General features: G+C 57.1%; 2 protein-coding genes across 2 annotated transcripts; one reads left to right on the plus strand and one right to left on the minus strand.

The window, feature by feature from the left end:
- Positions 1 to 266: 266 nt before the first annotated feature.
- N0V96_004722 (uncharacterized protein) lies at positions 267 to 5,965 on the minus strand (the record flags this gene model as incomplete). Its single annotated transcript, XM_053196554.2, has 3 exons — positions 267 to 298; positions 349 to 5,606; positions 5,655 to 5,965. 3 exons carry the CDS (start codon positions 5,963 to 5,965, stop codon positions 267 to 269), a joined length of 5,601 nt encoding a protein of 1,866 aa, XP_053045955.1.
- Positions 5,966 to 11,090: 5,125 nt separating this feature from the next.
- On the plus strand, positions 11,091 to 16,543 carry N0V96_004723 (uncharacterized protein; the record flags this gene model as incomplete). The annotated part of the gene is made up of 3 exons (XM_065757200.1): positions 11,091 to 11,389; positions 11,439 to 15,119; positions 15,166 to 16,543. 3 exons carry the CDS (start codon positions 11,091 to 11,093, stop codon positions 16,541 to 16,543), a joined length of 5,358 nt encoding a protein of 1,785 aa, XP_065614413.1.
- Positions 16,544 to 16,746: the final 203 nt, after the last annotated feature.

The following is a 16,746-nucleotide window of genomic DNA, read 5'->3' on the forward strand; positions in this document are numbered from 1 at the left end:
AATACATATTTGTCTTCAGTAATAATGTTGTATATACTCTGACGCGAATGCTAAAACTCCAATCATCCGCCATGCGGTGTCCCAAACCAAATAACAACATCTGTCTGCCCGGGCGACTTGATCCAATATTATGCTAAATTCCATTTTATATGTCAAAACATGCTCCTCCCGGGCCCCCTGTCAAACTAAAAGAGATCCGTCGACGTAAAGCCGGCCTTTTTGATGTCCCCAATCCAGAAATGATGCATTAAATTAGTATAAGTTGATCACAATTGGCCAGACAACAGCGCTTCGGTTGCTATGATGAGTTAGCACATGCTTTTGAAACCGTAAAAAAGACAGACATACCACTGTTGATGTATTGCCGCTTGGCATCGAGGGGAACGCCAAAGCGGCGCTCCAGCTCCTGCTTGATACCCTTCTTCGTGACGGTCATGAGGTCGGCCGTCCGCAGGATCTCGCGGATCTCGGCCAGGAGGGCATCGTCGCTGGGCAGGCCCACCATGTCCTCGGGGGAGAAGAACTGGGAGCCGCCAAACTGGCTGTTGCGGTTGCCGCCAGCATCCGAGGCAGCGAGCGACATGCGCGAGTGGTTGCGCTGCTCGTAGCCCATGCCGGGGGCCCTCGGGGGTGCGTAGCCGCCGGCAATGGAGCCGGGCCGGCTGTGGTAGCCGTACTCGGAGACGGGGACCTGGCCCTTTGTGGCGTAGCTGTAGCCAGAGACCTCGGAGCGGGCGTCCTCGCGGACCGTCTGGGCGTCCCAGAGTTCGGCCTGGTACTCCTCCCACTTCTTCTTGGGGATGACGGAGGGGTCGAACTTGCCCTCGTCGGAAATGACAATCTTCTTGCCCGACTCGCCGGCAATGACACGCGTGTTACCCCAGTTGAAGTCGTCCATGTGCCAGAAGGCGTACAGGGGCAGGGCGAAACTGAAGACGGGAATGGCCAGGATGTACAGAATCATCCAGCCAATCATCTCCCACTTGCGGCGAACGATGAAGATGATGGCCTGCAGGCCGTAAATAGCACCAAGCATGATGAAAGCCGTGACCGGCACCACGCTGGGGTTCAGGGCGACCGTGACAATCAGGTAGATGATGTAGGCGACGACGACGGGCTGGACGACGGTGGACAGCAAGTCGACAAACACGATGAAACGCATGGAGAAACAGCAGAAACCGCAAAGCTGGGACATGGGGATGAGCTCCATGAGGTTGTGGACGGTCGAGTTGATCCAGCGACGTCTCTGCGAGAGGAAGACGGACCAGGAGTCGGGCGCAATGGTGTAGGCGTGGGCGCGGTTGGTGTACTTTGTCTTGTACGAGTTGTGGAACTTGAGCAGCAGCGTCGTCAGGTATCGATCCTCACCGAGGTGGAGCAGGTTCTTCATGTGCAGCGTGTCGACACGGATGGTTGAGTAGGCCTCGACAACTTCGCGACTGACAAACAGGGGCTTGCCGCTCTCGGAGGCGCGGATGCGGTACATGGAGAAACAACCGGGCAAACAGGTGACACTGCCAAACAGACTCTCAAAGGCCTTTGTCAAGTTGTGAGAAATCCAGTACTCGTAGACCTGGATCATGGTGACGAATGAGGCCTTTGCGTTGGTCAGCGCCGTCTCTCCGCACACGGCGATGAGGCGGGTGTCGTTGAGGAAGGCGGCGACCATGCGGGTGGCGGAATCGGGTGCGACGACGGTGTCGGCATCGATCTGGAACATGAACTCGTAAAACGTCGGGTTGACACCGATGATGTTGCGGATTTGATGGTACATTTCCAGCTCGAGAGGACTCATGGGCAGGTTGTAGTGGACGCGGTTGAGGAAACGCATAATGACCATCTGAGAATCGCGCTTGCCACGGTTACCGGGGCGGGACACCTCGGACGGCTTGCCAATCTTGACGACGACCATGAACGGAACAATGTGGCCCTGGACTTCGTACAGACCCGAGTAGATCTTGCCCATGTTGTGCTGCTTCTGACCTTCACCGAGAGACTCAAAGCTGAGGGGCTCGGGGTCGACGGTATCGGAAACACCCAGAATGTCGAGCACGATGCGCGGCGTCGGCTTGTCGTTACCCTGACCGATAATCATACCGTCGCAAATAACGACAAGGAGCTTGCGCTTATCGTCGTAGTGCATTCTGGCGACGGAATCAATGGCACGGCGAAGAGCCTCCTCGTCTTCCGTGTAGGCGGGAATCTGGCACATGACAAACTTGTCGAGGTTCTCCGGCACGTTCTTGCCACCGAATTGGAGCGCAGCCAAGAACTTGAATCCGAGAATGGCGCAGAGGATGATGGAGATGGCAAGCACGAGGTACTCGGCAAACTGGCAGCGGACCGAGTTACGCGTGTCAACGTCGCCGACGTAGAACAGGTTGTCGAGACACGTCTTCATGCGCTTCTTGGCGGCGGTGTCGAGAGACAGCTTCTCCCAGAGGTCCGTGAGGTCGGTTCCCGACTTGCCCTGGAACAACTGCACAACGGCGTCGTCCATGAAGCTGGTGAGGGAGGAATCGTCGGGAACGGACTCGCCCGCCTTGGCTTGCATTTTGAGACCACCGTTCATGTACTGGGTGAGGTCGTACACGCGGCCGCCCATGTAGGCAATGTTCTGCTGCTTGTTGGCGAGCGTCTTGATGTACTGGGGCGAGTAGCCGACGGTTCCCTTCTTGTAGTTGGACTTGAGCATAATCATCTGCTCGTAGTACCAATCGGGACGGCTGTCGTTGGTGAAGTAGCGGAAGTCGTGGTACTTGAAGTTGAGATCGGTCGACGTGAGCTGCGCGGACCCCGTGAGGTTGGTGTTGCGGTAGTCCAACGTGACATGGGGGTCGACGGAGCCGTCCTTGCCCTGGCACAGAGCGTTGACCTGGACGGGGAACAGAGTGCTGATATCCTTGCCGGCGTAGTTCTTGAGCTGCTTGTTGGTAACGTACGGCGGGTAGTGGCGGGGGGCGTAAGCACCCAGGTCAATGACCACGCCGCGGATGGCGACGTAGGCCGAGTTGTCGTCCTGGCCGTCGTTGGAGGACAGTTCCTCGGCACTGTAGACGTGTTGGGTGGGGCAGATGAGCTTGGGGAATACGACAATGAAGAAGGCGGCAAAGAGACAGAAGAGCCAGATGAGCATGTTGATGGCGAACTTTTCCCTCCATGCCACGCGAATGTCCTTACGGGGCATGCGGCCCATCTTGCGAATGGCAATGTCCGGCACGAACCAGGTCATGAGGTAGACCATAAACACCCACCGCTTGCGGCTGGCGCTGTCCTTGAACTCTTCAACCTCTTCGAGGTTCTTTTCGTTACCGCGCTCAGCCATCTGCTCGCGGGTGTCGAGGTTCTTGAACATGTCACCGCCGCCAAATGCGGACACGCCGGCTTCCGACCGGGCATCGGAGCCGTCCTGGCCGCCAAAGTAGCCGTTCTTGCCCTTCTCGCCATACAGGAGAGGGGTGCCTCCAGCAGAGAGCAGGCGCTCCTTGGAGGCAGCAAAGGGGGTGTCCTGGGGAGTCAGGCCGTCGCCGTTGTCGGACGGCAGGGCGTAGCGGCCGGTGGCAGAGGCGCCATCCGACAGCTGGGCGACCTCCATCCAGCATCTCTCGCTGAGGAAGACACCGGTCGATCCGATGCGGACCTCGTTGGCGGGCCAGTGCCTGTCTTCGACCACGAGCTCGACACGCTCCCTCTCGGTGCCGACGAGGATGGTATCCGAGTCGGCAAGGCCGAGGAACTCACCAAAGGGGAGGAACAAACTAAAGTCTGCCGAACGCAGGCGCTGGCTGATCTCGGCAATACCAAACGTCTGGACCTGAGTGCGGACGCACTTGCTGTCAAACTGGTTGGCAATGCGTCGGTCGTTGGGCTTCAGGCAGAAGACAAAGTACGAGTTGCTGCTGGGGTCGGCAACGGACTTGGTGACGTTGTCCAAGGACGCGAGGAATTGACCAGAGGCGCCCTGCTCCGACGCCTGCAGCTTGTTGCCGCCAGACTGCGAGTTGCCCTCGCTGAGTCTGTCCAACTCGTCCTGGGCAGCCTCATCCTGCTGCTGCTGGTACTGCTGGATGCGGCGCTGGTTGCGAGCGGTCCTGGTGGTCTTGCGGGACATGACACTGGGCGCTCTCGTAGGCTTGGAGCTGATGGTGGCCTGCATGACCGTCGACCTCTCCTTGGGGTGGGTGACAGTCTTGAGGGCCTCCTGGCCAAAGAGGCGGGCGACGAACTCGCTCTTGGTCGAGTTGATCATGTTGAGCAAATCGCCGGAAATGACCTCGCCATTCTCTTCAATGATGTCCTTGACGGGGTAGTCGACCTCGCCGGCAAAGTGCTTGACAGTGAAGAGGGCGTTTGTGTTCTCGGTGTAAAAGTTGCTGCCGGGCAGTCTGGTGTTGGCGGAGCCGGGGGTGATGGCCGGGTTCTTGCCCTCGAAGCGCTTGCGCAGGCTCTCGAGGAACTGCACGTCGGTGCGGTTTCTGCGCGTCTGATCGTCGAGGATGCTGAGCAAGCCGTTTCCAGGCTTGAGCAGACCCCTGACGGCGTCCGAGTTGTCAAAGTAGCTCGTGGCCGCCACGCTGACCTCCTCGTTCTCCAGCATGTCTGCCTTGCGGTCGAAGAAGTTTTGCAGGGTGAGGTTGTAGAGGGCCTCGCAGGCGGCGTTATTGAGCAGCTGGTCGAGCGCCGAGTGAGTGGACGCTTGCTGGGCGAAGCCGGGGAAGTCAATAATGGAAATGGTGTTGGCGACGCTGTCCTCGGGCGCGCAGAGTCTCTGGTTGATGGACTCAACAATGTAAGCCACCAAGAGCGAATACAGAGTGCGGGCGAGCTCGTTAGCGTGCGAGCGGGCGCCAGCAGGGTCCAGCATGACGGTGACTCTCTCCTTGTGGATCATCTTGGTCTTGTACGAGAGGGTGGTCTGCAGATCCTGGGAGCTGACGCCCAAGAAGGCAGCGACAATGGTGAGGACCTCCTTGTTCTTGACGGCCGTGACGGTCTGGGCACCCTCGTGGGAGAAGCCGCCGCTGTCGTCACCTTGGGCTTGCGTGTCGGATGTCGTCTCGAACTCGAGCTGGCCAATGTGCAGAATCGTGGCCAGGACCTGGCAGATCTCGGCAATCTCGCTGCGAGGGAACTCGAGCTTCTTGAGGGCATTTTTGAACACCTGGAACCCTTCCGTGTCATTGATGCCGACCTTGAGCTGGGTAGGGTGACCCAGGTACTTCCACCTCTTCTGAGCAACGCCGGCCGGCGTCTCGAAGCCAAGGTGGGCCTTCTCGGCCGCGCTGGTGCCGGCCATCAGGTAGTACAAAACATGAAAGTTACGCTCTCCCGTTGGGATATCCGTGATACGGCTACGCTCGAGTCTGTGGTCGAGAAGCTTGGCACCAATCAGGACCGGGTTGGTCGTGGTAGCCGTGTCATACTGCAGCTCGTAGAACAAACCGGCCTTGGAGGCTGTGGGGGTAGTGGCGGTCTTGGTCGTCGTCAAGGTATCAAAGACGTAGGCGGCCAGAGAGACCTTGGTCGACAGAGGGGTGGAGGACTTGCCGAGGAACGCGGTCAGGAGGTGAGATCGAATGGTTGATTTGCCGGAGCCGGATTCACCCCTATTCACGTTAGCCATGACCTTTTAATACTGTCAGAACATCACATACAAAAAGACAACGGATTGATTCTCTGATCTGTGACCCAATCTGATCCATGCCCGGTCTGCAATGTCCTCGGCGCCGCCCATGGCGCTTCCCTCCTTGCCGCCATCGGGACCCTTTGAGGAAGACGTGTAGGTGTTGAGAGAGATGAGGGCGTGGGACGAGAGACGAGCGGTCGGCAGCGACACATGGAAACGACTGGCCAAGTGTGCCGTCAACTGCGTGTCTGATTGTGAATGTGCGGGTAGCGAGGGTAGAGAAGGTTGAGTGTGAGCGCCTCCGCCGCTCCCACCGATGGGAGGCAGGTTCATCGCCATGTTGGGCACGACGACGCCAACGTCGATGAACTTGAGATACGCGTAGTGTAGTCAATGGCGGGGCTTTTCGAACGAGAGGCTTTGGTCAAAGGGGGTTCGATGTTCGTCGTGTAGAAGAGTCTTGGGATGTTGATTAACCGTCAAAGAGCTCAGATTAGTCGTGATAGTAGTAGGTAAACAGGGAGATTGGCCGAAACCCAAACGAAAGGAGATGTACAAATTGCCAGACTAGGAAACGAGTGTGCACGGAGAAGTGAGGAAGAGGAATCGAGGATTCGGAAACAGCAGCGATTTGGGATGGCGAGGCTGAAGGTGGGAAAAGCTCGAGGCACAAAACGAACGAAGTAGTCGGTGGTAAAGTGCTGGCAAAGGTCAAGGACGTCCCGATTTTTCGTGCTCTCTCGCCATCGACGGTCTCCCTCACTCTCTCTTCTCTACACAGTACGCAGTATGGTAAGGGAGCGTAACCGGGGGGAGGGGGGTGGGCAACGGCAACGGGCACCAGGAAAGGGGATTATTTTCTTTGGGTACCAAAAGTGCTGCTCTCACGCGAAGAGTGGTCCGGCGGGCGACACGAACACGAGACGCACGACTCGTCCATACGAACTCTGTGCCACAGCACCACCCACACACTGTGGGCTGTTGAGAAGCCCGAGGAGTCGACATCAGCAGCCTGAAGCATTGCCTCCCGTCTGTACGGACAGCAGTGGCCTCGAGGGGTGTCGCCGGCGAGGACGAAATTGACAGACCCCTCCCCCCCTGCTCGAATTTCTTCTCGATTTTTCTCCCCTTCCTTTTTTCCCTGATCTCGGTTCTCATCGCGGAAGCCACATTACACTGTATCCCCCTGTACCCGTCATTTCCTCCGCGGGACTCCTATATTCCTTGCGTTCCCCTGTATTTTCAGCGGTTCTGTGCGGGGTCTCTTGAGCTTGTTCTACATGGAGCACGTTCTGTGCAATGATGCTCGTTGTGTTGCTCAAGGGCGACGATACTCGGTTTGACGTTAGGCTGCAAACGTGTCTATGTATCCGTACTGCCTAGTCAGATCATTGTGAAGAGATGTGAATTCAGGAGACCGATCATCATCAGGGTAATAACCGCGCTCCAAGGGTTGGTCCAAAGGCTGCAAGTGGTCTCCGCATATTCCCATAAACCTTGAAGACGCGACTTGGCAGCCTGGCTGTGACAACATTGAGCGGGCTTCGGTACCAGGGGCGAGTGCCAGTGGTTCTGCTGAGAATGTAGAGCTGGCACTGGCCAGGGCCCGTCCAGCATGAAGAATGCACACGTCTCGCATCACGATGTGTATTTCGCTTCTCTCCTAGTCCCCAAGTCGATGCCAAGAGCATAACAACAGCCCTCTACTCGGTCCCCAACGGGTAGCATCGAATCATTGAAGCAGAGGCGAAAAGTGTGGTCGAAACAACAAATCAAGGTCCGCTCCGCCGGAAGTCTGTTCAACAATCCCTAGACCTTGTGGTGGCTGTTAGCGGACGGATTGGTGCGGTGGTGCCCCAACATTGTGCTTCTCCGCGAATACCGGTACCTTGGGCAGCCAGCTTGAACCTCAGCACACAGCTGCTGTGCTACGGGCCCGTTGACGGGGGACCTGCTGGCATCGAGGCGCCATCATGGATCATCTCACACTCGACGGCGCCGTGTTACTCACTGCCACTTGGACGTTGGCGCTGGCCGACGGTTTCCAGCGCGCCGCTAGACTCTCGTTCCGATGGGCGCAGCAGGCGGAGAGCGCGGACTGGGTGCCGCATCCATGTCAGCCGATGGGAGCGCTGATATAGCAGTCAAAGAAGAGGTACCAAAGAATCATAGGAAGACGCCGAGGCCGTTGCGTTCCAGCGGCCAGTGCCTGAAGATCGGCTGCCCTTCAGATTCTGTGATGGCTCAAGGGAGAGCAGACGGGTCGACTCCGCCCGGGCGAGATTGGCTGATCGGACCGGTGCGTGGAGAGAAATGTTGTCATCAATGATGCTGTTGACCCGGCGTCTCGAGGAATGCAGCGTGTAATTGCGTCTCATCCCTATTCTGGGACAATGTGGTTCGGGTCTCGCAGAATTCTTTGTTTACACGGCTGTGGCTGAGGGACCATCGACAGCACTTGAGAGTGTAGTGCAGGCCGTTCGAGTTTGGATATTGAGCATGATGCATGATTGATGAGCAGGATTCTCCGGTTCATCCATGATGTTAGGATGGCAGGCGGCAGACGGTCCAAGCCGCGCATGTCCCTGTGGTCCAGGGCGGCAGACATGGAGGAGGCGGGCTGATTACCTCGAATTGTCGTCGTCTCAATTAGAGAAGAGAATTGTGGACGTGTGGATGGGACGGGAGGTACTTCCGAGAGGTACATGTATGTACAGTGCGAACAGTGCGGAATAATCGTGCAGCCGCGTTCCCCGGGGTGTCGGTGCTTACGGATCCGAGGGGACGTACCTTGGTCATCAACGACCTCATCCATTCTATTACAGACACCTCAAAGTCCTCAATTGCAAAGCCTGAACACTCCTGGAGGCTGGACATGCAGGGCGAGACACTCGATGAAGAACCAGTGAGCCACCAGAGAAAATTCAGCAAGGAAAGAAAAGAAAAGGGGGCACCGATGCAGATTGCAGAAGCATGGGGATCAATCCATTGGATCTGAAAGCAGCCGGCGAGTTCCCATCGGCCGCTAAAAGGTCCAAAAAAAGACCTGCAGCACATGATAATGGGGCTCATGGTTCCTTGCGGGCATAGCGTGTGTCCATAAATCAAGGTAAAGCAGAAAACCCTGTGTTTGGCGGGAACATAAAAATTGCACACTCACACACTCCATAGGGGAAGAAAAACAACAATGCGGCACTCGAGGGCACAGCCTCACGCCGAGACCCCGTCATGCCAGTCATTCAAACCAACCACCAACCACTCCGCTCCATTCAGCCAAGCCAAATCCGACCCTCTCCTCTCTCCGCTGACCAATGGCTCAGGTTCCATGATCATGCTGTCAGCAATATACACGAAAGGTCGCGGGTCACACTCGAGTCTCGCTACTCTCGAACCCGCCATCGCGGCTCCGCTTGAGGTGGCCCTGTCAGCGGCAATTCGCGATAACAACAACAAAGATGCTCTCACTGCTTAGTGCTTCGATACGAACAACACCAAAATGCACCGCCCTCCATCTATTCTCTATGTACGAAGTAGATGCACAGCTCCATTAGTCTGCTGCGAGAATTGCTGCACCCGCCACCACATTGCAGGCAAAGTCGGACGCTTACGACGTTGTGCTCAAAAGCTTATGCACGATCACAACACACATCCATCACGGTCGCCATGACCGAGTCAATAGATGCATCTGCGTGGATCCGATAGAGTATTGCCGGCGCCAGCAACGACTTTCAGGGGAGCACAATGCTACTACACAGCAGCCTTTGCGCTGTAGTACGCCGTGATGCCATTGCCAGCATCAACTTGTTGAAATCCTGCTTGGCCTTTCAGACGCTTGGAAAACACCCGCTCTCGCATCGGCATGCACTTCCTCTCTCAGCAGTGAGCAACAGTGGCAGCATCTGATGCACCGAACGGCAAACGGTGCGATCGGATGGGTGGGCCGACTCTCGTCTCCATGGGCTCGTATTTGTTCCAAGAAAAGAGCTGCCCGCTGCCAGATCTACAGTCATTGCCAGGCTAGCCGGGGCTTTCGTTGGCCACCACAGGATGCGCGACTGACGACTGTGGACTCGTGGAGACGGGCTCTTGGGGGCCTTTCCAGCTGGATCCTGATCACCGGGGGGTGGTTGGCACTTGGATCCACGTCGTTTTCCTTTGGGTTCGAATCTGGTTTTGGCCGTGTTGCACCTCTGTCTCTGTTCAAGTATCGATGGAGCCAAGCCTCGTCCTGGTGTTCCATACTGACGAGCTTCCCAAATCTCACTTGAGCATCAGCCATCAGGTCAGCTCCAGCCTCAAGGTCAGCGTCCGTCGTCGAGGAGCTGAAGCGTGCATCAAGTACGATATTCTTACAGTGCGAAGCAGCCTCAGCCTTCAGCAGAAACGGTCTGCTCCAGGTATTCCACCGTGGTGCAAGGTACATGCGGACGGGCTAAGTTTAGGGACCCGAGCTTGACGGCAACGTCGCCAGGGTTCCCCTTCTGATGGCAAAAATTTGGCCGGGGGCCTCTGGACTGAGACTCTGCGTCTTTGGTCCATCTCGCCCGCTCTAGTTCAGGGGTCAAGACAAGGAAGCCCAGAGGAAGAGAAGGAGAAGAGAAGGGAGAACGAGGAACAATGCGGACACACTCACTCAGATCCGTACTGTATTTTTGGACCTGGCTCTGGAAGCTACAGAGGCTGGTGGTGTGTTGATGATCCCTCGACTCAGGTATCTATTCCTACTGTGTTCGTGAGAGTGGTACCTCGGGCAGCACGAAAAGAAGCATCTTCTATCCATCATTACGAGACCCACGCTCCATGTCTTCGCCTTGTCTGAGCCGTGTGTCTGCCGCCTGTGCCTGTTAGCTAGCTACCTTACCTATTAGTGAACGCTCGTTTGCCAGACACTCCGGGGACCTGCGTAGAGAGAAAATAGGTCATTCTCTGTCTCTGGGTATCTCCCCCCCTTTCGCTCGCCACTTTCTTCTAACTCGACATTCGATTTTTGAAAGTGTCCGAGAGACTATTCAGCCCTTCTTCCTCTCAAACCTCTTTCCTATACAGACGCCTCACTCGTTTTGGTGGTCTGCCTACTCTATCGCTAATTTGTTACACATCCTCTTCCTTTTAATTTTTACCTGTGCTTGTTGATCGCCGCGTTTGCGTTTTGCAAGAGAGGAGAAAGAAAGGGAGAGAATCCAGCTGCAGCCTCATCAGACACACCACCAACCCGCGTTGCTCAGTCGACAAATCGTGCAGGAAATACGCCTCTTTTTGCTACCCTACAACCTTAATCATCACACCCTTCTAGACACTCGCTTTACGAAACGACTTTCTCGAATTCCTTCTCAATTCTTGCCCATTGACGACAGATCTCATCGTCTTGTTTACCTCGAGACAGACGACATCACCGACTCCGAATAGCGTCTCGTCCGTCGACGTGTTTGTCCGCGCCGGACATCACGAACCCAATCCCATCACCATGGCGAGCGGACGCATGTCCATGTACTCGGTGGCCTCCGAGGGCATGGGAGGTCCTCGTGCCGGCCAACAACCCTCGCAGTTTTCCACCACGACCCTCCTCAACGCTATTCACAACATTTACCTGTCGTCTCAACCCTTCAAGTTGGACGCTGGCACCAGTCTTGTCGTCAACACATGGCTCACCGCAGCACAGGCCGGACCGGACGGAAGAACAGGAGGCACCATAGACCCTGCCCTCGGTGCCAGAGCATGGGAACATGCTCGCCGCCGCGCTGAGGATGGCTGCATCATTCTCGGGTAGGTCTCAACCTCCGATCAACAGACAACAATTGCTAACGCTGTTTAGTTCCCTACACACATCAAGCCCCTCGGTCCTCACGCCATTCCTCTCATCTCTACCGCTCAATATCCCGTCATCCGTCTACAGGTCACTCGAAGCCATCCAACCTTTCCTGAGATGCTCCACCCCCTACAACCCCTCCGCTTCCAGACAGTCTGCCCTCGGCGTCACCTTGACACTCAACCTGGCCGGTAACTTCCAGGGAGCCGCCATCGCCCTGTCCCAGGGTGGCATCGATACCGCAAAGGGCCTGCTCAACATCCCCTCTGAACCGGGATACCGCGCCTTTGACGTTTTTTACTACCTGTTGACGTCGGTCTCTACGCCGGCCGAGAGAGAGTTCCTGGGCCTCAAGCCCGCCTCCAGCTATGCCCTGCTTGCGAGATCCGGCACATACGACCCGCCCTCCTACCTCCCCACCGCTGACGATGCCGCCGCTGCCGATGATTTCAGAACCGCCCTCAAGGACATTGGCATCAAGGGCTCTGCGTACCGCAACCTCATCTCTACCCTTGCCGGTCTGCTCAAGCTCGGCGACACGCTCGACTACAACCTGGACGAGGACGTCTTTGACGAAATCTGCGAGGATGTGAGCGGCTTGCTGGGTATGGACCCCGAGACCCTTGCCACGCAGTGCACGACGCAGGACCGGTCAACGCTGGTCGGCGGTCTGTACGAGGCATTGGTCGACTGGGTCATCTCCAAGGCCAACCAGGCGATTTCTGCACAGATGGCCCGTATCAGAGACGGCACCGAGTCCATCGCAGGTGGTGCCCGCACGCCCACTTCCAACGGCGACGGCGACACCGTCTGCATCACCATCTTGGATGTCCCTGACCCAACCCTGGGCAAGGCCTTGACCATGCGTGGAATCTTTGACGATACCGTAGGCATCAACTCGGAGATGATTGCTGACGGCATCGAGGCCTCGCCTGCCGGCAGCACCGTCGTGCGTGAGATGCAGACGGCCGTTGCGGAAGTTGGCCATGAGCTCGGCATCATGTCTGGTGCCGCCGGCAAGGACCGCCAGCACGCCCTCGAGAAGCGTGAAGAGGTCCTCGAAAAGATTGGACACTCTGCCGACGACGACGCGTTTCTAAAGAAGCTGCTCTTTCCGGTCTCCGGCCAGGGCATCAACCTGGGGGTTACTGGACGTCTTGAGCTCGCATCCCTCCTCAGCTCCAGCCGCGTGTGGTACCACCTCTCGATCCACCCCACCGACGACTCTCCCGCCAGCTTGGCTGCTCTGCCTTCAGTCAACTCTGCCTGGTCAGCCGGCACGGTCTCCCGCCAGCTCCGCTCCTGGAGGCTGCCTGAGTGGGCCAACAGGCGAAACAAGAACCTGGACTTCACTGCCGATTTCGATATCGACGAGTTTGTCCAGCGATACGCTGCGTTGGGCTGCCAAGATGGCCGCGAGGGCATCGAGACGTGGATTCTCGAGCGCGGATGGACCAACGGTGAGGTCATTGTTGGCAAGGAGCGTGTGTGGACGCGTGAGAGCGCTTGGTGGGAGGCGGAGAGCATGCTCGACATGAAGCCCCTCGACAACAATCTCCCCGGTATGGGCAATGTCCTAGCCGTCAACAACCTCGAGTCGGGCTACTCGGCAAACGGCAGCGGCTACTTCCCGACGCCCATGCTCGACACGACGCCCAACGGCAGCCGTGATCACCTCATTGCTCACCAGCGCAACGCCAGCCAGGGCAACCTCTCCCAACACACCCTCGCCCACAACGCCGCGATGCGTGCTCCGTCCGTCGCTCCTTCGGGCATGCGTCCCGCGCAGAACGGAGACTACGGCCTCGGCACCAAGGGTGACACCTACAAGGGCCAAGTCTTTTACAACAACGAGGGCGAGTTTGTCGGCCAGATGGATCCCGAGATTGCTGACGGCAAGCACGTCGAGGAGAAGACCATGGACAAGGATCGCCGCCTCTGGGTCGCCATTGTGTGGTTCTGGACCTTTTGGATCCCCTCGCCTGCGCTGCGCGTCATCGGCCGCATGAAGCGTCCCGACGTGCGCATGGCCTGGCGTGAAAAGTTCACCTTGGTCTGGTTCATCGTGCTCATTAACGCTGCTATTGTTTTCTGGATTATCGGTTTCGGCAAGCTCCTGTGTCCCAACTTTGACAAGGCCTGGGACAGGACCGAAGTCGGCACGCACCAGGGCGAGACTGATTTCTACGTCAGCTTCCGCGGTGGTGTGTACGATGTCTCCAAGTTCTGGAAGACGCAGCACTCCGACACCAACATTGAGACGACCAAAGCCAACATGCTCCAATTCGCCGGATTGGACATGGACGACTACTTCCCGCCCCCTCTCACTCTGGTGTGCCCCGGCCTTGGAATCGCCTCGTCCACCGCGCTCCAGGCCAACAACACCCCCGAGTTCACAATTGGTATCCACAAGTCTGGCTCCTTGGCCGACGACCGTACTAGCGCGCTCGGAGACAGTGACTGGTACAGCAAGAAGCTGCTGCCGCGCATGAAGGAGTTCTACAAGGGCGACCTCGTCTGGGACAAGAGTGACGTCAAGTCGGACGGCCAGGACAACAGCCACATGTGGGTTATCTACAACGGCGGCGTCTACGACTTTACAAACTACTACCACACTCAGGATGTCTTCAAGCAGGTCGACACGTACAAGTTCCTCAACACCAAGATGATGAGCGCTGTCGAGAACAACCCGGGTGAAGACATCACCGACAACTGGAACACCATCATCAAGGCCGCCGCCAGCAACTCGACCGAGAACACCAGCGTCCAGAACAGTCTCAACTGCGCCAAGAATCTGTTCTACGTGGGTATTCCAGACTTCCGCTACTCCGCTAGGTGCCAGACCAACAACTACATCATGTTAGCCATGACGATTATTCTCTGCGCCGTCATTCTCATCAAGTTCTTGGCTGCTCTGCAGTTCGGTTCCAAGCGTCGTCCCGCGCCGCAAGACAAGTTTGTTATCTGTCAAGTGCCGGCCTATACCGAAGGCGAAGACTCGCTGCGAAAGGCGCTCGACTCTTTGACGGCTCTTCAGTACGACAACAAGCGCAAGCTCATCTGCGTCATTTGCGACGGTGTCATTGTCGGTGAAGGCAACGATCGTCCCACCCCCAAGATTGTCCTGGATATCCTCGGCGTCGACCCCAAGGTTGACCCGCCCGCGCTGCCCTTCAAGTCTGTCGGCACGGGCAGCGAGCAACTCAACTACGGCAAGGTGTACTCTGGTCTGTACGAGTTCGAAGGCAACGTCGTCCCCTACCTCGTCATTGTCAAATGCGGCAAGGAATCCGAGCAGAGCAAGGCCAAGCCCGGCAACAGAGGCAAGCGTGACTCCCAGATCCTGCTGATGAGCTTCCTCAACCGCGTCCACCACCGTTCCCCCATGTCCCCGCTCGAGCTAGAAATGTTCCACCAGATCAACAACATCATCGGCGTGGATCCCGAGCTGTACGAATACCTGATGATGATTGACGCCGATACCTGTGTCCGGGAAGACTCGCTCAACAGACTGGTTTCCGCCTGTGCCAACGACGCCAAGATTGCCGGTATCTGTGGTGAGACTGGTCTGCAAAACGACGACAAGACCTGGTGGACCATGATTCAAGTCTACGAGTACTTCATCTCCCACAACCTGGCCAAGGCTTTCGAGTCTCTCTTCGGATCCGTCACCTGTTTGCCTGGATGGTATGTACCCTCAAATTTTCCTTGCAATACCAAGCTAACCAGCCAGTTTCACAATGTACCGTCTGCGGACCGTCGACAAGGGCAAGCCGCTCATTATCTCAGACGGCATCATTCGCGACTACGCCGTGTGTGACGTCGACACCCTCCACAAGAAGAACCTGCTGTCGCTTGGTGAGGATCGTTACCTGACGACGCTGATGACCAAGTACTTCCCGTCCATGAAGTTCAAGTTCATCCCCGACGCGTACTGCCAGACTGCTGCCCCCGAATCGTGGAGCGTTCTGCTGTCCCAACGTCGTCGCTGGATCAACTCCACCATCCACAACCTGTTTGAACTGATGAAGCTCAAGGAGATGTGCGGTTTCTGCTGCTTCAGCATGCGCTTCATCGTCTTTGTTGATCTCTTTGGTACCATTATTCTCCCGGCGACGACCTTTTACCTCGGCTACCTTATCTACCTCGTGGCCAGTAAGACCGGACAATTCCCCATGATTTCCATCATTATGCTCGCCGCGGTGTACGGTCTCCAAGCCCTCATCTTCATCCTGAAACGGCAATGGCAGCACATCGGATGGATGATTATCTACATCCTCGCTTTCCCCATCTACAACTTTGCGCTCCCCATCTACTCCTTCTGGAACCAGGACAACTTCTCGTGGGGTAACACGCGTATCGTCATTGGAGAAAAGGGCATGAAGAAGCTCGTCGCCGTCGACGACGAAGGCTTCGACCCCCGCAGCATCCCCCTCCAGCGCTGGGACGACTACGCCATGATGAACAACCTCCCCGGCCGCCGCGGCGGCTACATGGAGAAGGCCGACATGGGCTACGACGACCAGTACGAGATGGACGAGATCCGCTCTGTTTACTCGTCCGTCCGCCAGGGCTCCGTCCTCACGGGCATGAACCGCAACAACCACTACGTCCCGCCCCAGTCGCCCGCGCCCTTTGGCGGCATGGCGCGCGCCTCGGGCGCCACGAGCCCCTACCACCACGACCAGCACATGGCCAACCGCCAATCCATGGTCTCGCTCGGCGCCCACGATATCAACCGCGGCCAGACGCCCTTCCAGGACTTCCCCAGCAGCCGGCCGAGCGTCTCCAACCTCCGCGGCCAGGCCAGCGTCTCTCCCGGCCTGGGCGTCGGGAACAACCGCTCGCAGTCGGCTCTCGGCATCAACCGCCAGCAGGCCGGCGCCGCGCAGTCGACGTCGTCCTTCGACTTCCAGCGCGGCAACATGCAAGGGCCCGACGACGGCATGATCATTGACGCCATCCAAGGCGTCCTGCGCGAGGTCGACCTCGACACGGTGACCAAGAAGCAGGTGCGCGCTCTCGTCGAGCAGAGGCTGCAGACGGGACTCGTCGGCGAGAGGAGGACGTTTATGGACAGACAGATTGACAACGAGCTGGCCAACATGTAAAGTGTACGTGTCTCAGCATCATAACGGCAAATCGTACATAACACGGCCAGCTTTCATCTCTGTCGTATAATGAGGGCATTTTAAAAAAAAACTCGGGGCGTTGCGAATCTACGGGCATGTCTTGGATACAAATCTTGTTTACCATGTTTCTTTCTCTTTATTTAGGGGGGCATATCGTAGTTTTTTTTTTGGCACCACATTCG

The sequence above is a fragment of the Colletotrichum fioriniae genome (genome assembly GCF_027942845.1).
Source record: "Colletotrichum fioriniae strain IMI 355084 chromosome Unknown scaffold_4, whole genome shotgun sequence".
NCBI classification, from domain to species: Eukaryota; Fungi; Ascomycota; class Sordariomycetes; order Glomerellales; family Glomerellaceae; genus Colletotrichum; species Colletotrichum fioriniae.